At 39.9% G+C, this 24,480-nt stretch overlaps 1 protein-coding gene across 1 annotated transcript in view; it reads right to left on the bottom strand.

Annotated features, from left to right (window-relative positions):
• Positions 1–24,480, bottom strand: part of PIK3R3 (phosphoinositide-3-kinase regulatory subunit 3) — a 325,870-nt gene that overhangs the window by 285,579 nt on the left and 15,811 nt on the right. Inside the window, exons 3-4 of the mRNA XM_060773427.2 lie at positions 12,633–12,728; positions 9,283–9,360 (exon numbers count right to left, since the gene is read on the bottom strand). Coding sequence (XP_060629410.2) covers positions 9,283–9,360; positions 12,633–12,728 — 174 coding nt within the window. The remainder of the gene's footprint in view (positions 1–9,282; positions 9,361–12,632; positions 12,729–24,480) is intronic.

The following is a 24,480-nucleotide window of genomic DNA, read 5'->3' as shown; positions in this document are numbered from 1 at the left end:
CTCCCAAAATGCTAGTTACAGGGGATTATTATCAAATTACAATAACTAAAATTATCAAAGTTTCTCAGATGCCAAGATTTTCCAAGTAGGGCTGAGGGATCCAAATTATTATAGAATTTACAGCACACATAATTTTCATGCCGATTTATAGCTCAAAACCACTTTGCTGGTTCGTGAATTCTAGATGAGTCATCTTGTATGGGCTTGGGCCGGAAGGAAAAAAACTGGCAATGAAGCTGAAAGAAAACAACTTCTCTCATTTTCATATTAAAACCATTGTCTCCCCGTGTCCATCTACACCCTCTCCACTTTTTAGCAACAGTGGTCATTTGGAATGAGGCAACAAAGAACCAGCACATGTTTAATTCAAATGGTAGACATCTCAAATGACACTTTGCTTGCAGTAGTAAAGAGCTAACAAATTAAAATTATGTTTGCAAAGTGCTTTGTTCTATGTTCAGTATTGTTCCTCACTCCCCAAGGATAGACTACCTGTAGAACTGCACTTCTGGTAAACTTAGTGATCCCTTTTCCCTCTTAAGAAAAGAAAAAAAAGATATACCCTGGGGAGGAGACAGATACAAAGCCAATTATTTCCTCATGACAGCAAACCCATTCTGTAAAGAAAATCTCACTTTTAGTTGACATCATTGCAATTACCAATGTTAATTGGCTGCCAATAAGTTTCTGGTTTCAATTCAAGGTGCAGGTTATCAGCTTCAAAGCCCCAAACAGTTCGGGACCTGCCTATCTTTGAGATCGCACCTTCCCTGATGAACCTGCGCAAGCTCTAAGATTTTCTAGGGAAGCCCTTCTCTCGCTTCCACCTCCATCACAAGGGCAGTTGGTGGGGACAAGGGAGAGGGCCTTCTCAGTGGTGGCCTCTCAGCTCTGGAACTCTCTTCCCAGAGATTAGACTGGTGGCCACCTGTCCACCTTTCTCAAAGACCTAAAAATGTGGATGTTCCACTGTGCATTTGACTAAACAGTTTAACGCTAATTCTGCCCTCTCAACCATAATTTAATAATTGGCCCCAGCACTTTACTACTGTCCCCTGTATACAGTGTTCTGACTGACATTGCCCTTCCAGACATAATTTATCATCTGGCTCCTGCGCTTTTTCCATCTGCCCTGTCCTTACAACTTTATTGCACAAGCCCCTGCTCACTCATTGTTTTAGTATTTGATTATTCTGACACACTATTGGCTGTTGTTGATGATATTTTATGTTGTTTATGATGCTACTTTTATAAATTTTAATTGTGTTATGCTTTTATGTTTTAATCTATGTTTGACTGGGCTAATCTCCATGTAAACTGCCCCCAGTCCCTTTGGGGAGATGGTGGCAGGACACAAAAATAAAGTTATATTATTATTATATTAACAGTAAGCCAAAATTAATACTCAGTTCTAAGTAAACACGATGAAACAAGTTATTACTAAGAACATTTTCTACATGAATATGTAGAAATTGTTCTTAGTAATAACTTGTTTCATCGTGTTTACTTAGAACTGAGTATTAAGTTCTAAGTACTTAATTAAGTTCTAAGTACTCTGGGTCTACCCTAGTTGGATTTAAGATTAGGATTAAGCTGTTTTGAGCCCCAGGGCTAGGAGAAAGATGGAAATAGATAGATAGTGGACATGTGCAAAAAATTCTGAAGTCTTGGAATTTGGAAGAAATTCAGAAGTTTTGTAAGCTGGAAGTCATATCTGATGTGTTTGAGTGACCCACACCAAATACTTTAGAATCAAAAGTTACCCCATACTTTTTCGTTTTCGTTTTGTAAATCTCAGAAGGCGCCCTATCAAAATCAGCTTGATTTTCATGGCAAGCAAGCAAGCAACCATGCAAAGTTGAAAAAAAATTCCCATTCCTCTATAAATCACCATTAGAAGTGGGAAAGGAAGGAGAAGTGTTTTCTGGGAACAACACAGAACTCTGGGAAATGTAGTTTAGGAAGGGAGGGATAACCAATACTCCAGGGGACAGGAGCAGGATTCAAAACGATCTTGACAGATTAGAGAGATGGGCCAAAACTAACAAAATGAAGTTCAACAGTGACAAATGCAAGATACTCCACTTTGGCAGGAAAAACTAAATGCAAAGATACAAAATGGGGGACGCCTGGCTCGAGAGCAGTACGTGTGAAAAAGATCTTGGAGTCCTCGTGGACAATAAGTTAAACATGAGCCAACAATGTGATGTGGCGGCAAAAAAAGTCAATGGGATTTTGCCCTGCATCAATAGGAGCATAGTGTCTAGATCTAGGGAAGTAATGCTACCCCTCTATTCCGCTCTGGTTAGACCACACCTGGAATATTGTGTCCAATTCTGGGCACCACAATTAAGAGAGATATTGACAAGCTGGAATGTGTCCAGAGGAGAGCGACTAAAATGATCAAGGGTCTGGAGAACATGCCCTATGAGGAGTGGCTTAAGGAGCTGGGCATGTTTAGCCTGAAGAAGAGAAGGCTGAGAGGAAATATGATAGCCATGTATAAATATGTGAGAGGAAGCCACAGGGAGGAGGGAGCAAGCTTGTTTTCTGCTTCCTTGGAGACTAGGACACGGAACAGTGGCTTCAAACTACAAGAGAGGAGATTCCATCTGAACACGAGGAAGAACTTCCTGACTGTGAGAGCCGTTCAGCAGTGGAACTCTCTGCCCCGGAGTGTGGTGGAGGCTCCTTCTTTGGAAGCTTTTAAACAGAGGCTAGATGGCCATCTGTCAGGGGTGATTTGAATGCAATATTCCTGCTTCTTGGCAGGGGGTTGGACTGGATGGCCCATGAGGTCTCTTCCAACTCTTTGATTCCATGATTCTATGATTCTATGCCAGAGAATTCAAAAGCATCTGCCCTAAACTACATTTCCCAGAATGCATCAGCAACTGAAAGCACCAATCAGGATAGTGGAAAGAGAGATTTGTCCTTCCCTAACAGCAGTGAGCTACAAAAAGTAGGACTGACTCATACTTCTCTAGAAAGTAAACAAATCTCTGTGTTGGGAAGAAATCTGTGTTGGGAAGAAATCTCTAAATGGGTTCCCTCCATCTCACTAGGGGAGTTTGGATGGTGCCCTTCTGCCTGGAAGAAGGGGGTTGTTTTAGACCTGGGGTCCACAAACCTTTTAAACAGAGGGCCAGGTCACAGTCCCTCAAACTGTTGGAGGGCCGGATTATAATTTGAAAAAAAAAAAGAATGAATTCCTATGCACACTGCACATATCTTATTTGTAGTGCAAAAACTACAAAACAATACAATAATTAAAATGAAGAACAATTTCAACAAATATAAATTTATTAGTATTTCAATGGGAAATGTGGGCCTGTTTTTGGCTGATGAGATAGGATTGTTGCTATTGTTGTTGTTGTGTTGTGTACTTTCAAGTCGTTACAAACTTAGGTTGACCCTAAGCGAGGGCCGGCTAAATGACCTTGGAGGGTCACATTCAGCCCCCAGGCCTTAGTTTGAGGACCCCTGTTCTAGACCCTTGATGGTGTATTTACTATGATTTCTGTTCCTGTGTTATAAATGCCAGTTCCTAATTGGTTCTATCATAGAAACATGGGGAATGTTTATTAAACAGTAAAAAACTTCATTTTGTGGGAGGAACATTGTGCTACAGCACATTTAACAATAGTATCTTGTGTCTCCACCAATTTAATGAAGTTTGTACCACAAACAAACAAAGTTCCTGGAGTAGAACAACTACTTTCAAAGTAAGGACTACACCATTAAACCAGAAACAACACTTTCAAACCAGGAACAGATTTTATTTATTATTGTAAAAATGTTGTTTATAAAAACTTCTAAAATTCACCAAAATCTATGGATAAGTGAACGTTTTGAAATTTGGTGTGCTGACAGTGGTAAAAGTGTTCTAGCATTGTAGTAAGTTTCAATAGCTGTAAAAATGAAGGAGAAAGGAGCCCCTAAAGTTTCCCCAATTATAGTAATTATGCGCAATTACTATAACAAAATAGTAACAAAATGTCATTACCTTTGCTATAGTAACGAATTTTTCAGTAATGACACTTTGGAAGCACTTTAGAAACGAAGTGCCAGAGGAGCCCCCTCCCATTTTGTAATGATTTTTGAAACATTTTAATTGATCACACATATTAATCAAGAGAAAGAGAAATTGAGAGAAAGAGCTAAGGTCTGGAATATCTACTGGTTCCAGGATTTCCTATGTAATCCTATGTACAGTGAAACATCTTTCTTCAATACCAGTTTGTAGATGGGGCCTATCTCCAGTACCTGTGGGAAATTTTGCAATAATATATATCAACAAATTCTATTTTGTAACTATTTTGAATAAATAATTTGTGCACCTAGTACAAAGTGCCAAATGTGAAACTATCCATACACAAGATGTTGCTCCCCTCCTACTGAGAAAGAAGTGTGTGTGTGCGTGTGTGTGTGTCAGAGAGAAAGGGGGGGGGGGGGGAGAATGTGTCAGTCATTTGGGGGCACTGTTTTGCCCATGCAATGCCTACAGGTTGATCAGAAGTGAAATTTTGATGACTAGAAAAGGACGTCTATAATTTTGGATCCAATTTGACCATGGAAAATTCATATTGCCTCTCACAGCAAGTGCTCGCACACAATTCACCTTCTCTGAATCCATTTCATTTCCTTACTTAACAAGGTCAAAATTCATTGGATTCATCCATGCCGACTTTAATTATTTCAGTTGCCTTGCATATCAAAGTAGAAATCAGCTACACAAATTGGACAAAACTGAACTGAAACAGATTCAGCTTCATCAAAGAAGCAAACTGGGGCTCAATTCCAACATGATATCTTTGCAATTTAACAGATTCTTGTGGCTACATTATTTTGAAAGCATTTGTGAAAATAACTTTCACTATCTGAAGACCGCAAATTGTCCGTGATACTACCACTAGGGCTCACATAATCCCCTTCAAGCAGGTTGCGTGCATGACATTTTTGGACAAAAGATTTCTATAACCATCTAGTGGCAGAAATTACCCCATGAACAACCTCAGAGGCTTCTAAACATTGTGTGATTTGAACACAGTTCTTTATTTTCCCTTGAGGGTAGTGTTGGCAAGTGCCAACCAATCACCTAGATGCCCAAATGATTTTCATATGCATAGAATCATAGAATAATAGAGTAGGAAGAGACCACATAGGCCATCTAGTCCAACCCCCTGCCATGCAGGAAAAGCACAATCAAAGTATACCTGACAGATGGCCATCCAGCCTCTGTTTAAATGTTTCTAAGCAAGAAGCTTCCATCACACTCCGAGGCAGAGAGTTCCAGGAAGTTCTTCCTAATGTTCAGGTAGAATCTCCTTTCCTGTGAATTGAACCAATTGCTCCTAGTTATTAAGGAGGAATAACACACAAGGTACAAGAGGTTGTCCTAGTTTCCTTTTTCCTAAGCCTTCTGGGAAAGGCAATACTTTCCTCCATGCTCATTTCCCATTTCTCTGTTGAGGAGTTGAGTGCAAAGTACTTTTGCACTTGGCAATCAGTTTTTAGCAACCAAAGCAAGGTGAGGACAAAGCAGAGAAACTGGACTGAGGAGATAAAAATTGGAAAAATTTAAAAACAACTGAAAAAGTGGGACAAATCAGGACTGTCATGATTTGGAGGGTATCTGTGCGTGATGGTCCTCCACAGGCATGTAGCCGGGGGGGGGGGGGGGGCTTGGGGGGCTTCAGCCTCCCCCCAAATTCTCATGATGGTCCGCAAGAAGGCCTTACTGGTACATTATTTAAACTGTTATGTTTATTCATATCATGATCTGATCACCATGCTCAATATACCCCATATGCATGGGGGTATTGGGGTAACGATACAAAAGGTTTGCTAGGGTAGACCCTCTTTCACTCAGACTCAGCCCCCCCGAACCAAACTCAGCCCCCCCCCCCCCCGAAACAAAATCCTGGCTACGGGCCTGGTCCTCCAAGTATAGTATACGACTTCAGCCACAATATAGCTACAGTGCTTTACACTAGCTACAGTTTCTGAGCATATTTAAAATGTTAGTTCCACATGGACCATGTCATTCAAATGAGATGTGACTGAGGCATATGTCCCAAAAGCTACTCCAGACACATTGATTGTATTCACATGCAACAATAAACAAGAATTTCGGAATTATGCTGGCTTATTATAAATAAGGTGTATACTCTTCTTTGTTTAAATGGTTCATTTCTTCATCATTCATTTAGAAGGGAGGAGCAAAGCAGGAAGGAATTGCGTACATGCTGTGCATTTAGTTTGTTTGAGATGAGTATTTTCATTATCATTCTTTTGTATATGTGTCTGAGTCTTTGTGGAGTTTTGGATCATGCTTGTACCTCCAAAATTGTTAGGACAAAAAGCTGGATGAAAAAAGTATCAAAGTTGGTTTAAGTATTACTATTGTTACTGTGTGCCTTCAAACTGTTTATGGAGACCCTAAAGCAAAATTATCACAGCAGGTTTTCTTGGCAAGACTTGCTCAGAGAAGATTCATCTTTGACTTTGTGACTTGCCCAAGATTACCCAGTGGGTTCCCATGGTAGAGTGTGGGTTTGAACCCTGGTCTCCAGAGTTCAATACTCAAACCACTATACTGTGCTGGCTAGATTTGTTTAAGAAAAACAGTGTGTCAGTATGGTAGTCCTTCAAATGAATGTTCAAATTTAAGTGGATATCTTTATGTAACAATTGCTTCATTGTTATGCTAGTTTTGAGCTGTGGTCCCTAAGAAGCACAGAGTGCCTCCTTAATTTAGGGAGTAGGAGATACATTTGAGTGCCTTCTAAAATCTTAGTGGCAGGCCTTTAACCAAAGACACATCTCAGGGTGTATCTACATTGTAGAATTAATGCAGTTTGACATCACTTTAACTGCCATGCTCAATGCTATGAAATCATGGGAATTGTAGTTTGGTGAGACACCAGCACTCTTTTTTTAGAAAAGGCTCTTGTAAAACTACAACTCTGAGTCTTCAGCATTGAGCCAAGGCAGTTAAAGTGGTGTCAAACAGCATTAATTCTACAGTGCAAATACACCTTGAGACAGAGGCTTCCAAGAGTACCAATCTAGCGTGGAAAGTCCTGTGTGGTTTGGCTTGGTTTGCGGATGAGATAAGACACTTTGTCTCTTCTTGAATGTGAGAACGTTTTCGCTGCCGCTGCGTGCCTCACTGCAGACAATGAGGTATCTTGGGACTCGGTTTCTTGGTTCTGCTGAGAATGGATGAGCTCATGTTTCTTTATATAGATATCCCGTCAGATTCCTCTCCATAGCAACCCGTCCTGGCGTGACAGCCTCTGGGTTGGTGCTGTCAGAGAATCTGGCTGCTTGAGAGTCTGACATTGCATCCTCCCCATGGCTGCAAAACAGCATTTGCTCAAAGGCAACAGAGCACAGATGAACCAGCCCAGGTAAGAGAGGGATGCAGTGGCCAGAGCAGGCTGCTCTGGAGCATCACAGTTCCACTTACACCATCAGACAGGGACAGACTTGGCTGCTACGCTGCCTGGTGCCAGAGTGCCATCTGGTGGTCCATAATATTCAGGACAGTTTCCTGAGTACATTACATCACCACCTTCCTATTCTCGCTTCACTCTATAGACTCAATATTTTCAAAAGTGAAAACTCTCAGAATCCCCTGGAATATTGGGAGCTGTCATCTTTGAAAAAACAACCTGTCCAAGTTCTCTCTTTTGTTGACAAATTTAGCAGAAATGAAAAGCGCAGGAGGGGGATAGTTAGAAGGTTTTTATTTTGCTTTGCTTTATTGAAAAAGGCTATAAGGAATAAATACTTGATGGAAGAAGATCATGATGTTGCAAGGAGCAAAAAGTGCTGCAGGATATGTGAACTCTGCTTTTTATCCATGATGGGGCATGAAAGATACCATTTTTTATTATTTATATGCTGCCCTCCTCCAAGAATGAGATCCAAAGAGGCTCCCAAAAAATTGGAAGCTGCTGAAAGCATAATAAATCATGAATGTGAAGTACAGTGCAACCTCTGTATCTGCAGTACTAGTTAAATGCAGTTTTGTTTATCTAGTGTATATCCAACAAAACATGTCCTCCTTAGGCATTTTGATATGTCTATGATATTCTTTGGTCGGAAGTCTCATAGTTCAAGAGTTTCCTATTATCTATAGTTTCATGAATCCATGACCATATCCCCTGGGGATGGAGGGAGAGCACTGTACTGAGTATCCCTTATATGGAAAATTAAAATTCAAAATATATAAAAATCCAAAATTCTCCACATGGGTCACTGAGATAATGACACTTTTGCTTCCTGATGGTTCAGTGCACACATACTTTGCTTAATAATAATAATAATAATAATAATAATAATAATAATAATAATAACAACAACAACAACTTTATTTGTACCCTGCTACCATCTCCCCAAGGGACTCGATGCGGCTTACATGAGGCCAAGCCCACAACACATCAATAAACAAAGGTGATAACAAATAATCAATACAAAACAGTTAAAATAAAATAAGATAAAACTCAAAAACAAAAAAATACACAATAAGCAATTATCTAAAATACTGTGTACAAAATTATTGTCTAGTTATATCTATAGAATGTGTATGAAAAATAAATTTAATTTAGTTTTCAGACTTGAGTTTGACTTCCAGGATACCTCACTTTGTCTGTATATGCACATATTAATAATGCTTGTTATTCCAAAATTCTAAAAAATCCAAAACATTTCTGGTCCCAAAGCATTTTGTATAAGGGATAGTCAACCTGTATTGTTGTTATGTCCAATGAGTTACCTTCTTTTTGCTGGCAATATGGGGTATTGCAAAGTCACAGTTTTAAAACAATACAACCAGGATCAAAATGCTGCTTTCCAACTTGCATGAACTCTGTAAAAGCCATAGCAAACTCTTTTTCAGCTAGCAAAGCCCACCTGTCTAAACAGTTCACTGTGTTTTAAAGCCAAGGCTGGGCAATGTGTAGAGACCTCCAGAGGTTGTCTCCCACCAGCCCAAGCCAACGCAGGCAGTGGCAAGGAATGCTTGGAGTTGTACTCCATCAACATCTGGTGGGCTGAAGTTTGTTGATTCCCCTTTAACATAAACACAACTTTGACCCATCTTCACAATCCAGATGCCCAACTCATTGAACATCTTTTCCAGCTCCAATTACTGATTTTAGGGTAAAATGATTAACTATCTGGATTCATACTCTTATTCTAGCCATTCAACAAGCAATTTCCTGGTTATTCCCAACAGCTCAAAAAACATTACGAAACATAGTCCTGTCTTACCTGTCAGAAGAGACTGTTTTATTTGAGAATCCCAGAAAGATCCAGGAGGGGCTTGGTAAAGAGCTTCATTATCTAAGCCTGCAAATGCAACATAAATAAAGAGGAGGGGCTAGTCAGGTGCTCTTTGAATGAACAATAAATAGTATATAAGTAATACAAGAGGTCTTCTGCTTTTTTAGGGCTTAAGGAAACAGGGTCATCACAAAAAATCATGAATAAGTGCTTTCGTTCAACCTGCGAGAACACCTCTTCAGGAATTTCTAGGTCTTCTGATACGACCCTGTGGTTATCTTTCATCAAAAGTTTTGGTAACATGCATTAAGGCACACATTATAAAGGGAGCATGACATTCCTCACCTAAACTCTCTTTCTCACACAAACAACAGGATGGAAATAAAAACCCTCTGTGTAGGATTCAGGGACACATAACAAAACAGAGATAAAGACTTTTATATCTGTAGTAATAGTTCATTCACTGTATAAATGCTGATCATTCTGTAGCCAAAGTATCATTAACGTATGAGATGGTGGAACCTGAAGACTTCTTAGGTTTGTGGACGTTTGAGAAACAGTCATTCCCCAGCCCATACTTTTTCTTCCCCTCCCTCCACAGTGGGCTATCCAGATCTGTGGGCTCCAGAACTGAGATTTCAACTGATCAAAGATTGCTATGCTCCATATTACTAAATGGTGTTGACATGAATACAGAAGTGCTGAAGAGTACATGTTGTTGTTACTCCCATTTAACAATATGGACAATTATCATGTGTTTTGTTTTCATTTCTGTGGGGGATCCCAGATTTGAACCCTGTAGATACAGTGGGCCACTCTTTGTGTGTGAATGGTCTGTACACACACACACACAATGGAACCTCCGTATCAGTTGGGTTGGGGGGGGGGGGGCTCCAGTAGATATCAAAAAAATGAAGATTACACCACACACACACACACACACACACAAAGGGGAAAAGACTCCCCATATTCCAATGATGACTGAATGTGCTGAGGAGGCATTGAATGTTTGTTGAGCTTTGCTGTAGGAAGGAAAGTGAGGATGGAATTGAATATCGTAAGAAATGGTGCAGCTGCCTAGAACCCCCAAAAGGAGCAACACTGTGCCAGAACATTTTGTTGTACTACTCAGTTGTCATTGCTAATTCTTTTCCTTTATGAAGCAAATTATCTGAAGAACTGCAACTATAGTTACAAAAATAACACTATTACACAAAATTTGAAAGATGTTCTGTTTCTGGTTTGAAAGTGCTATTTCCTGTTTAATTGTGTGGTACTTGCTTTGAAAGCAGTTGTTATACTCCTGAAACTTCATTTTTTGTGGCTGCCACAAACTATGTTGAATTGGTTGTGACTCTTGGAGATATTCATCGAAAAACTACATCAAAAGGTGCTGCAGGATATCACTCAAAAGTTTTTTTGCAATGTAATTTTTTTCTATGTTTTTATGACAGAACCAATTAGGAAATGACATTTATAACCCATAGTGTAATTATTACATAGTGTAATTGACAGTCTGGTGTCTGGAAGACCAGAAACATTAAAAAGGCCAATAACTGAAAATGGAAAAGTAAAATATTAGTTATAGAAGGAGTGTATGCACAAAGAAAACAATCTTAAAATATTTTTGGAATTCATGATGAATATAATTATATGTATATAACAGACTATGTGCCTATGGGTGGTTCGTTTTTTAAATCTTTTCCTGAAATAAATAATTTGATTTAAAAAAGAATGGGAATGGTACCCACCACAGGGTGGAGACAAAAGCTTGATACATGGGAAAAGATCAAGGGCAGACTCTAATCGAGAGAAAGCTGCAGTGTAATTCTCCTCAAAAGCCTGACAATGCTTTCACAAGTAAAAGTATTTTGTAGTTGCCACAACTGTCCATTCAAATAAAAGGTGGCTGCCTGTTAACTTGCCACATCAATATTTATGGATAGTGATGTTTTCAAACTGGGGCATCAAAATGTTACTTGTAAATACTAGGTGACATTTTTTGCCAAATGAAGCAACACTTTTAATAATTTATGATAATCTTCAAAATCCAAAAATGGCATTAAACCATCAAGCCATCTGAAAAGAAGCAAGTGACTACTGCTAGAGATTTCTTGTAGAGTGGGCTGCTTCATGCATGGGTGGCCATGACAAAAAGAGTATCAGTGACAATTCACTGTTAACTTCACAAAAAACAGCACAGTTGGCTTATACTTTTCCTTTGGCTCATTCTTTGGCTCATACTTTTTGGCTCAAACTTTACTAGGCATTGGGGCTCACTCAAGATATTTTGTTTCCGGAGCATTGATTATGGGATTGCATCCACCAACAGCAATGTATTGTCAAAGGCTTCCATGGCTGGAATCACAACCTCTGAGGATGCTTGCTACAGATGCAGGTGAAATGTCAGGAGAGAATGCTTCTAGAACATGGCCATACAGCCCGAAAAACCTACAACAACTCCTACACATCCTTGATTTTAGGAAGAACCCATTCAATGAAGCATTTTGAACTCAAAGCAGTTTTCATGAGATGAGAATGATGCCATCTCCTTTATTTGTTTTGCAATTAGCATGGCTCTCCAGAAATCTTGTCCACCAGATCTCTCATTGTGAGAAGTCCCCTCCCTTGGAGAAGATGGATGACTTCCCTGAACAGCCTACTCATTGGATCTGTCACTTGAAGGCAGAGATAGATAGTTAGGCTGTGGCCCACAATTCTATTCTCCAGAACCACAAAGTGGTTGTGGACAGCATTTCTGACATGCAATTTTAAACCAGGGATCCTCCCAAAATGGCAAAATATTGACTTGTTTGTTATAGAGATGCAACACCATTCTTAAACTTCCCTATATTTTTCTATTCTTCCATTAAAGGTGTCCAAGTTCATGGTGATCAATACGTGTAGTAGAAATGACTATGACTTAGAGCAGTGATTCTCAACCTGTGGGTCCCCAGATGTTTTGGCCTTCAACTCCCAGAAATCCCAACAGCTGGTAAACTGGCTGGGATTTCTGGGAGTTGTAGACCAAAACATCTGGGAACCCACAGATTGAGAACCACTGACTTAGATAGAAAAATTATTGCCTTCTGTTTGTCTGCTGGATGGCTCTCATGTAAAAGAAACAGGAAGGGGAGAGTCCTGCAGACTGGTACTTTTATTTTCTCAGTATCTCACTTTAGTAAAGTCATCCCTTTATGTTAAGTATCAGATATACACCCTGTGTACTGGATAGATAAAGATATTCAGTTAGAATATATACTTGTCTGATGCTTAGAATGCAAAATGATGGGACAGCAAAATGGGAGGCATAATACCAGCAGAACGTTGCTCATTACCTTCTTTCTCTAAAGCGTCCACAAGCCTCATGACAACCAGTGGTGCTTGTTCTGGGATATTTATCTGATCAACAAGCTCCTTCTGCCCAGGGGACCCTGTTAAGAACAAAGAGGCAAAGATATAAGTTTAGTTCCCATTTTCTTCATTGCAGTTTATTCACAACTCTGACCCAGAAGCAGTACAGTCCCTCACTTGCCAGAGATGCTTGGTGCTATTCAGCCAGGCATCAGTATCTCTGGAAAAAAATAAAATAAATTTTGATGCATATTTAAGAGTCCTAAACCAGATGTGGTAAGACTTATACATGGAATTTGAAAAGATGTGTTACACGTAGAAACAAATTGCAGAGACATGCCAGTCAAAGAGGATGAGATAAATAAAAAAAGCATATAGTTTAATTATAGGTATAGTGTGAACAAGGAATGAAAAGAGGTATAATTACATAAGAGTCAAGCATCTGCTCCTCAATGCTAGCACATTTTTTCTGTCTAGAGGAGACTTTTCAGGGGAGAAAAGTGGTTCTCCAAAAGTTCAACACAGTTCAGTTGAAGCAAGGAAAAGCTACCATTGCCTAGCACCAGTTACCATTATCTTGCACAGATATAATCACCTCTTGTGAGGCATCATTTTCGTTATTAAAGTACAGCTCAATAAACATGCGATTCCAATCAATCCCAGAACAGTTCTGCATTTTTCTTTTATAAAGTGTACTATAGCTTACTTTTGCAAAATGAAATTGGGAGAAAGCAGAATTTGAGTCAAATTGCTGTGCTTTTAAAAAATTCGTTACAAAATCTTGCATTCAGCAAATTATAGATTAGTCTAGAACAGAGGTTGCCAACCTTTTTTTTTTTTTTGTCCAGGGACAACTCTCCAACATTAGTACAAAAAGTGTTATGAATCAGTTTTTGGTAGATTCGATTTGGTTGTTTGGGGTGCTGATTCAGAAAATTGCATTGGATAGACAACATCAGCTCTAGTTTCTGATACAAAACATATGCCATCCACTAGTTGCCATCTGTCTGCCCACAGAAAACCATATTTAATATTTAATAATCTAGAGTTGATGTGGTCTATCCAATGCAATTTTCTGAATCAGCATGTCAAATAACCCCAGGAACAGGCCTAAAAATGAAGACATCAAGACATCCCCGCTTCCAAGCGCCACATGTAATGGCTCCACTCAGAGGGAGTGAGGAGGAGAAGCAGCAGTCAGAAGGCTTGTTGACGTGCCTTTTCTGGGTAGTCAGCCTATCCCCTCCTGACATCCCCCCTTGCCTTGGCATTATAAGAGGGTTTCGCGAGACCAGTTGCTCTTATTGCAACAGTGAAGTAACGGTGAGGCTGTGGAGCCTATTTTAATTCTTGGAGATCACTGGTTGGGAATCACTGGTCTAGAACCATGTCATGCTTAACTTAGTAAACAAATATGGTATTCTCATATAAGGTATTCTAATCATGTTGGCTATTGAGGTTTTCTGGAGCTGAGATCTTTAATTTGTCCCATGTCACATAGTGGGTTTTCATGGCTAAGTGGGGAATTGAACCCTTGTCTCCAGAGTGTAGTCCAACATCACAACAGCACTTTTTAGAGCCTCATAATGTACTTGTCCTCTCATGGGGAGAAGCACATTAGAAGACTTTAAAATGTTTATTATTGAACTTCCTCTCCCCAATTCACTTTAATTTTACAGAGACAGAAATTTCACATACAGAGTATCAGGATGGACTGCTCCTTAAACCTTGCTTTTGTATTATTAACGTTGGTTCTACAGATGTTACTGGTGGGACTTTCCAAAATGTGGGAATTAGTAAGGTATCATCATCACTTGCTTGTGATGTCATTTGAACATACCGTTTTATTGGTGTTTCAAGAGTGTTTTGTCTTCTTGAGTCAGGCCTGGGGAACATCTTATCCTACATACATTAGTGGACTGGAATTTTAATGAGGCCTCATCTCTGGCAATATAGCTAGGATTAATAGGAACCTTGGTCCATCAACATATGGAAAGCCTCATGGTTCCTAGTTCTAACTTAAAGCCATTCACCAGCAAGATAAAGTGAATGCAGACACAGGCTTCTATCAGATTTAATATGTGCCTAAACAAGTTGAAATGCTCCATCCTCCTGATTTCTGGAACACAGAGCAACTTCCTCTTCTGAATTTGAAACATAGCTGTGGTCAAAGTACATGAATCCCAGCCAGTAGGTAGCTGCAACATGCAAGAAATCGGGCCAGTGTCAATCCCTCATCACCATCAGCTATTGCTTCATTGATATGGGAGAACTAGCCTTCACAGGTGTATGAGCCTAGCCAAAGGGCTTAATCTGACAGAACATGGCCTTCATCAAACTACCCTTAAACCCTAAAAGATCATGTGCTGAAACTGAAACTGGGTTGAACTGGAATCATTGGAAAACATTAATACAGTGGTACATATATTTATGTCAGCCTCATATGCATTTACATGTACACTTCGCAATAGTTTTCCATGTGCCTTAGGGAATTGTTAGCTTAGATTTGGATATGTCCATTTTATTATGTTGTTGGAAATAACTCCCTCTCATGAAACCGCCTGTCAAAATTGGGTCAAGTTTGTTTGTATTCTTTAGTTTCATTGACTGTTTTCTCCTCCCTCCCACTGTGGGCTAAATGGACAGAGATGCCTCTCTTCACACCTTTTCCAGGAACAGCTGGATAAGCAGGGAAGCTGCCAAGAGCACTTTGCCTCCAGAGTAAGGAAGAGGCAGCAGCTGAAGGGAGATATTTGCCTGGAAGTCTGTCGCAGGAGGTCCAGGCACAGTGGCTGAAACCAAGACTGTTTAGACATGAAAACACCTTTCTGCTGCTCTTCTTTACAGAACATGGAATTTTAATTTTTTTTTCTGGATCGCACATAGAAAGAGTGTCATTTTTTGCACATTTAGTACTGCATATATCCAACTTTGCCTAACAGAAATCAAAGACATAGCCACGTTAGTCTGGAGTATCAATGTGCAAACGGATGTCATCACAAGTTAGAGAATGAGACAACAAAGATCGTAACATACGTTTTCGTAGAACAAGTTGTCCTTCTCAGATGTAGGAGTAAGGTAGACCAAGGATGCATCTAGAATCAATGTAGTGTGATATCACTTTAACTGTCATGGCTCAATGCTATGGAATCTTGAGATTTGTAGTTTGAGAGGTACCAGCACTCTTTGGCAGATATATTTATTTATTGTGTCAGAAGCAAGTTGAGGGTACAGTTAAAATGCGTTTAAAAACACAAAGTAAAATAAAGAACTTGGTATTATGCTAAATGTTCTTTGACCAGAAGTGGCCACTTGGAGTGCCCCTGGTGTCGCTATGAGAAGGTCCTTCATTGTGCATGTGACAGGGCTCAGGTTGGATGGTAGTAGGTGGTCTATGGTGGCAGGCCTCTTCTCTGCACTTACATGTTGTGGACTCCACTTTGTAGCCCCATTTCTTAAGGTTAAGTTTGTATCTTGTGGTGTCAGAGTGCAGTCTGTTGAGCACCTTCTTTGACCAGAAGTGGCCACTTGGAGTGCCCCTGGTGAGAGTTTCTCATCTGGTCTCAGCCACTGATTGAGGTGCTGGATTTTAGCCTGCCACTTTTGGACTCTTGCTTGCTGAAGAGTACCAGCAAGTATCTCTGTAGATCTTAGGAAGCATTTTCCTAAGATGTTGGCATGCTTAAAGTTAACTTTAATTTTATCTTTGGCAGATAAAGTTAAAGATCTTACAAAATTCTGACTCCCAGGATTCCATAGCATTGAGCCGTGGCCATTAAAGTGGTATCAAATAGCATTCATCCTACAATGTAGTGTGTAATGTGGATGGACTCCTAGAGGAATGAAATAAAGTAGACCATGTATTTGTTACTCTTCTGGGCTAGTGGGTGTTCATGCCCCAGTTACAGTGATGTCAAACTGCATTAATTCTACAGTGTATATGCACCCTTAGTTTACTCTCTTAGATGCATGGAGTCTTCACTAACACTACTAACCTCATTAGTAATAAAGTTTGTACCATGAAATTTGCTCTCTCAGTCTCTAAGGTGCTACAACATTCCTTTGCCTTTGCTTGTTAGAATTTCCATGCTTAGCAATCAGACACTTTTTAGGCTACTAATTAGGCTACTATAGTGTGCTCTCTATGGGGGATGCTTTAGAGAGAAGATGAAACTTTATCAGGATGAAGAATTTTGCTTTCATCTTCATTGGGGCCAGAGAACAAAAATACACATGTTACACTAATACCATACTAGCAGCACTGCTTACGAGGACATTTCCAGACCTAAATGCTGGGCTTCATATTTTAATGTACTCAATGTTTTGAGGGCTGCCTCCACCCATATGCTTTGCCTATGCTTTAAGACTAGCAAATGCTTTACTCATTGACCTGCCTTAAAATCACTAAGACTAGGACTTGGGGATATGGACAGGGTCATAATATTTGAGGCTTCGACATTATAGAACTTCCTCGTATGGGATGCGTGAATCAAACATAGCATTTCTAAATGCATCAAAAAGTCACTTGGTTCAAATAGCTTTTGATCAATGTGTTTGCACTGCCATGTTGCTGTCTGGTTAACATGGTTCTGCATTTTCTTTCTACATTTGTTGCATTATTTTAATGTAGAGCAGGCATGGGCAAACTTGGGTCCTGTAGGGTTTTGGACTTCAAATCCCACAATTTCTATCAATTTACTGGCTGTTAGGAATTGTGGGAGTTGAAGTCCAAAACACCTGGAGGACCCAAATTTGCCCATGCCTGATGTAGAGGATGGGCAACATGCACAGGGGCTGGGACCAATTTTCCCACTTCTGATTCCTTCCTCATTGGCCACACTATTTATAACAGTGCTGCCAAATACCTTTATTTCCATTGATTTCTCCCCCAAAGCAGCAAGAAAGTTATGTTGCAATACTTATGTTGCAATACTTTCACCATTTAAAGACCCCAAATAAAAACAGAGGTATTGGGAATGCCGTGGAGATGAGTTTGCATGTTTCGAGGAGTTCCCCTTGAAATTTCCTTGTTAGAAATATAATATAGTACTCAAAAATTCTTTGAATTTTAAAAAACAAAGGTAGGGTTGAGTACTGATGGGATTTCTGTGATTGCAAAAGGAGGGGGTGGTCTGGGGGCTGCATACCGTTTGTGGGCCATGCTTAGACTGCTTTTGTTTGAATGTAGTATAGATATAATAATGTTTTAACTTTTAAAGTTTGATTACCTTACTGTGGTTTTCTTTTTTACTTTTGTTTTATTTCCTGTCTAGGAAGGACCTGCCCTTCCCAATGTAATAATAATAATAAAAATTGAATAATAAAATAGAGCAAAAGAATATTAAGAAGGTCAGACAGTAATATAACTCTTTTGCATCCTTATCTGCAAATAAGCTAAAGGTAATACAGTAGGAAGAGAGAGCAAAAACACATTGGGTTGGGTTTAAGTCCCTCATTGACTATCCCTTTCTGCTTGTTGTTTCTCTGATCCATATCTGAGATGTCAGGAATTTGTATTGCTGGATACACTTTTGCATAGACACAGTTTCCACAAATAATACAATGTATCAATTAACTATCTTTTTTTCTAGTTGTTGGCACTTATTTGAGAATCGCTGATACTGCATGGATAGAGAAAACAACATTGGGGATATCTCTGTGGAACATTTCAATGCATCTGAAGGCTTGAAGGGATCTGCCTTTATGATGGCTACTTTCTGGTGGGGAATAAAAAGATAAAGGGATGTGCTGCTGTGGAAAATGTGTACATGAGAAAGAAAAAAGAGAGACCACCTGAAGCCTTTTTGACTCTTAATGCATCCCGATCCCACATGGTATTTGATATAAAGTGACAATGCCATCAAAGACAATAACTCTCAAGCATGTCCTTCTCTCCTAACATCTTTCAATAACAGAGATGAAGCACCAATTATGTTCTTAGGAGCATTCCTACCACAAAGGCTTACTGCTTGTCATTGGCACTGTGTGAATCTGAAGTTTTCACAGGAACAAAAGCTTCCTGTGGTATGATATAGTTTAGAATGAGAGGTGAAGGGGAGGACAGATTGTGTGATATGCTGTAACATAAACAAAGACTTCTTCTGCTACCTTAGAAACACTAACACATTTTATTTGGCATAACCTTCCATGGTCTCAATCCCAATGTACACAACTAATTGGTCTGGAATTTGCAAAAAATTATGCTAAAAAATGTATTCGTGTTTAGGATGTCACAAGACTCTTTGTTGTTTCTGGTGATTGCATGCTAAGGCAGAATGTGAATTTCAGCAAATTCTGCTGAGCTCCTAATGCCAGTTCTTTCTTCTGAAATCTCCCATACAGAACCTGTTATTCTTTGGTAGTCTTCCATTGAAGTACTGGAGCCCCTGTGGTGCAATGGGTTAAGCCCTTGTGCGGGCAGGACTGCTGACCAAAAGGTTGGAGATTCAGCTCAGAGGAGTGGGATGGGCTCCTGTCTGTTGGCTACAGCTTCTCATGCTGAGACATGAGAGAAACTTCCCATAGGATGGTAAAAACATTTGAGTGTCCCCTGGGCAACATCCTTAAGGCAGCAGGAGACGACGGGATCCCAGCTGAACTGTTTAAAATCTTAAAAGATGATGCTGTCAAGGTGATGCATGCCATATGCCAGCAAATATGGAAAACACAAGAATGGCCATCAGACTGGAAAAAATCAACTTACATCCCCATACCAAAAAAGGGAAATGCAAAAGACTGCTCCAACTTCCGTACAGTGGCCCTTATTTCTCATGCCAGTAAGGTAATGCTCAAGATCCTGCAAGGAAGACTCCAGCAATACATGGAGCGAGAGTTGCCAGATGTTCAAGCTGGGTTTAGAAAAGGCAGAGGAACGAGAGACCAGATTGCCAATATCCGCTGGATAATGGAGAAAGGCAGGGAGTTTCAGAAAAACATCTACTTCTGCTTCATTGACTATTCTAAAGCCTTTGACTGTGTGGATCATAATAAATTGTGGCAAGTTCTTGGCGGGATGGGCATACCAAGCCACCTTGTCTCTCTCCTGAGGAATCTGTACAAGGACCAAGGAGCAACAGTCAGAACTGACCACGGGACAACAGACTGGTTCAAGATTGGGAAAGGCGTCCGGCAAGGCTGCATCCTCTCACCCAACCTTTTTAACTTGTATGCAGAACACATCATGCGATGTGCGGGGCTGGATGAATGCAAAGCTGGGGTGAAAATTGCTGGAAGAAACATTAACAACCTCAGATATGCAGATGACACCACTCTGATGGCCGAAAGCGAGGAGGAGCTGAGGAGCCTTCTAATCAAGGTGAAAGAAGAAAGCACAAAAGCCGGGTTGCAGCTGAATGTCAAAAAAACCAAGATTATGGCAACAAGAATGATTGACAACTGGGAAATAGAGGGAGAAAATGTGGAGGCCGTGACAGATTTTGTATTTCTAGGTGCGAAGATTACTGCAGATGCAGACTGTGGCCAGGAAATCAGAAGACGCTTACTTCTTGGGAGGAGAGCAATGTCCAGTCTCGATAAAATAGTGAAGAGTAGAGACATCAGACTGGCAACAAAGATCCGCCTAGTCCAAGCCATGGTATTCCCTGTAGTCACATACGGATGTGAGAGCTGGACCATAGGGAAGGCTGAGCGAAGGAAGATCGATGCTTTTGAGCTGTGGTGCTGGAGGAAAGTGCTGAGAGTGCCTTGGACTGCGAGAAGATCCAACCAGTCCATCCTCCAGGAAATAAAGCCCGGCTGCTCACTGGAAGGAAGGATACTAGAGACAAAGTTGAAGTACTTTGGCCACATCATGAGGAGACAGCAAAGCCTAGAGAAGACAATTATGCTGGGGAAAGTGGAAGGTAAAAGGAAGAGGGGCCGACCAAGGGCAAGATGGATGGATGGCATCCTTGAAGTGACTGGACTGACCTTGAAGGAGCTGGGGGTGGTGACGGCCAACAGGGAGCTCTGGCGTGGGCTGGTCCACGAGGTCACGAAGAGTCGGAGACGACTGAACGAATTAACAACAAAACAACATCCTTGTAGACAGCCAATTCTCTCACACCAGAAATGACTTGTAGTTTTTCAAGTCGCTCCTGACACACACACAAATCCAAGTACTAATTGGGGCTGACTCTACTTAACTTCCAAGATCAGACAGAACATAGTGTCTTTATGATATTTAGAAGAATCAATTATTTTTTAATGAGATGGATTATCAGAGTGGTTTTTTATTGCTTATTAATCTATGTCCCTTCAAGTTACCTATGATAACCCTATGACTAGAGTACTCAGAAGTCCTATTGGCTCCCTCTGAATATAGCCTGTACCAATGGATATTCTCTTTCAAGTATTGACCAGCCCTAGTCTCACTCAGCTTCCTAGATCAGATAGGATATGCTGTCTCTGGGATATTTACATACATACATACACACACACACACATTTTATTACTATTACAAAATGGGTAGAAATAGTTGAGAAACTATCCATTTATCTATCCTGCATTTACTACTATTGAATTTAGACACTAAATACAACTGGAGTTTAAAAGTTATGTTATCAATTACTGATGCCATAGAGTCACTGGAGTATTCTTGTGTAACTTGAGAGAAAATGAGAGCTCAGCAAGCTATTGACTTCTAGCTATATAATTCAATGTATTTGAGGTCATTTGACTGCAGTTTACCACTGAGAATTATTTTATCCCAATATGGATTTCTTAATGACATCTGAGAAAGCATTTTGGGATTTCCTAAGATTCACAGAGGACACATAACTACCAAGCATGCATTTTAACTACCAATTCTACACATTTGACTGGCAGGAGATGTTCGACTAGCAGTAATCAAAATTGAAAGTGATGTTGCTAAGAGAATCATAAAAACCATGCAGGCATATATGCTGCCATGTGGCACAGATCCCTAGATGCCACTGAAGAATCATTAAATAGCTACTGTTAGACACAACAGTAACTCACACTTGAATTGCTATGACTTCAATTTCCCTCCTGGTACTTGAAAATTCTTTCATTTTTTTTATTAACTCCAGATACCAGAAAGCAAAGTAGTTGCAAACAACAACAATAATTGTCATCAAGTCAGTTTCAACTTATTCATAATCCCATGACTTTTTGTGCGTGTCAGGATCAACTTGAGAAACTGCAAGTCGCTTCAGGTGGGAGAGAATTGGCCATCTGCAAGGACATTGCTCAGGGGACACACAGCAGTGGGAGGCTTCTCTCATGTCCCCACAAGGGAAGCTGGAACTGACAGACAGGAGCTCACCCTGCTCCCTAGATTCAAACTGCTGACCTTTCAGTCAGCCGTCCTGCTGGCACAAGAGTTTAAGCCATTGTACCACAGGGGCTCCATCCCATGACTGAAAGACCGTAAAAGGCTTTGGTCATCTACAAGTTCGCACAGGTCTTGCAAACTAAGGATCATTGTTTCCTTTACTCAATCAATCTATCTGTAAGGTGGTCTTCCTCATTTCGATTCATTTTAAATTTAGCAAGCATTGTCTTCTTTTTTCCAGTGATCAGTATTATCCCATGATATAGCCAATGTGAAATAGCCTCAGTTTGACCATTATGACAGCAACCAAAAATGTCTAAATTGGAGTGGAAATTTTGTAGCCTTTCAGATGCTGCTGGACTATAACTACCAGAACTCCTATTCAGCATAGCCAGTTGCAAGGAATGTCGAGAGATTCAATCCAACAATATCTGAAGGGATGCTTGATTTCCACTTCTAATCTAGAAGATTAGGGATAGGCAACTGTGGCTCTCCAGATGTTTTTGATACCTTCCTTTAGGATAGAAGATATTTTTGGGCCTAAAGCTCCCAACACCCTGAGTCAGTTTATGATGTGGGCTTATGAGAATGATAGTCCAAAAACATCTGGAGAGTCACAGTTGCTTATCCTTGTCTCATTGAAGGAAGATTAACAAGACATTCACTCAATTAACCGTCTTCCTCACCAGGAGTCCTCCAAATGGGTTGCACTAAAATTCTCCAGCAACAAACACAAGTAGTCACATGTTTAAAAGCCACGGACGGAGGCAGGAGCCCAGAAAGACACAATTCTTAAAGTGCCTGAATTGTTTGTTGTAGTTGTGTCCAACAATTTTGGAAATACATTAGCTTTCCACTTTTCTGAGGTTAGATGTGTAAGACACAAAAATGAGAAAAATGCAAATAAAATACACCCACTGTTTGTTGACCATAGAATCATGCTAGGGGACCTAAAAAGCCTAGATAAGTTTTTTTCTGTAAGGATCTCTAGGTCCTTCAGCATGGCTCTATAGTCAACTCTGAGTGGGAATTGACTATATAGAGTCACACTGGAGAATCTAGAGATTCCCGGAGAGGACATATTAATCAAATCAGTGAATAATCAAATTTGCAAAAATTAAACCCACAAATGTGGAGTTGAATTAGCTATCGCAATATAATGCACTGTATTTCCATATTTTCCACCTCTAATATATATAGTGCATTATATTGTGATAGCCAACTGTATAATTCTTTCTTTAAGAGCTTCTAGAAGTATAAGAGAACACATCAAAATATGTTAAAATATAACATCAAAAGTATTTTGAAGCAGGAGTACATGCAACACAACAAACTGCAGGCATATTTCCAGCTCTAATGCATATAGTGCATTATATTGTAATAGCTACCGTAATTCATTTTTCTACAAATAATCTGTTTTATTTATTCAATCCAGACACTTTAAAAGAGTAGGATACCCCCCCCCCTTTTCTTTTCTTTTTTTTTTTACTATTAATCACGTTTCTAACTCTATTTCTACTCAAGGTAAGCCAACTAAAAGCTTCTTCTCTAGAAACTGCGCTGGACTCATGCAAACACAAGAACCTTGAAACTCTGAACATATATTTCTCTGGAAAAAGGGGAAAATATAACTGACTAATTGCTTACAACATGCTTTCACATTTAGTTTTTTTCCTCTGCTGGAAGAGGCTGAACCTGGGCTGTTCCATAGCCTTCTAATGATTATAGGTGTGCAAAGATAGCAACAATTCTTAAAAGGTAAGTTGCTGTTCTTCATTATTTCTGAGGAACCTTTCTAGATTCTCGTAAAAAGTGTATAGCTGTACCACCAAAACCTTTTGGGATTAGGCTTTTAGGTTTCAAAATCCTGAAAAATACTTTAACTGAAAGTTGTTACTTTAAACCAGTGGTTCTCAAACTCTCCTTCTCCAAATGTTTTGGACTTCAGCTCCCAGAAATCCCAGTCAGCTTACCAGCTGTTAGGAATTGTGGGGGCTGAAGCCCAAAACATCTGGAGGAGCACAAATTAAGAAACTCTGCTATAAACAATTGCCTTTCATTCCATACACAGTGGGTCCTTGATATCTGCACAGGTTTTGGTCCCAGCATCCCTTGTGGATACTGAAATCTGTCTGTGCTTTTATCCCATTATATACAATGGCAGTATAAAGTGGTATTTCTTTATGCATTTTGGATTGGGACAGATATTTAAAAGCTGTGGATAGTTGAATATGCGGAGGCAGAATGCATGGATACGGAGAGCTGTGTAATTGCTCACTCATGCTGCTTCACTGGTCTTTGAATCTGACCTTTTGACATAAGACCCTGGCTCCAACCACCATAAAAACTGTAGTCTAAAATAAGATTCTGGCAATCAGATGCAATGAAAAGTATCAATTCTTCCAATAATTTTTGCTATAAAGGACCCACTGATCTCAGCAGAACAGACAGGGGTCATCAATGATGGTTCTACCAAGTTGGAACAAACCCCTCAGTCTGCTGAATATAATATTTTGGCTTAACTTCCCAGGGAGCAT

Source organism: Anolis sagrei, chromosome 4, assembly GCF_037176765.1.
Source record: "Anolis sagrei isolate rAnoSag1 chromosome 4, rAnoSag1.mat, whole genome shotgun sequence".
Classification (NCBI taxonomy): domain Eukaryota; kingdom Metazoa; phylum Chordata; class Lepidosauria; order Squamata; family Dactyloidae; genus Anolis; species Anolis sagrei.
This window is presented reverse-complemented; position numbering and strand designations above follow the sequence as displayed.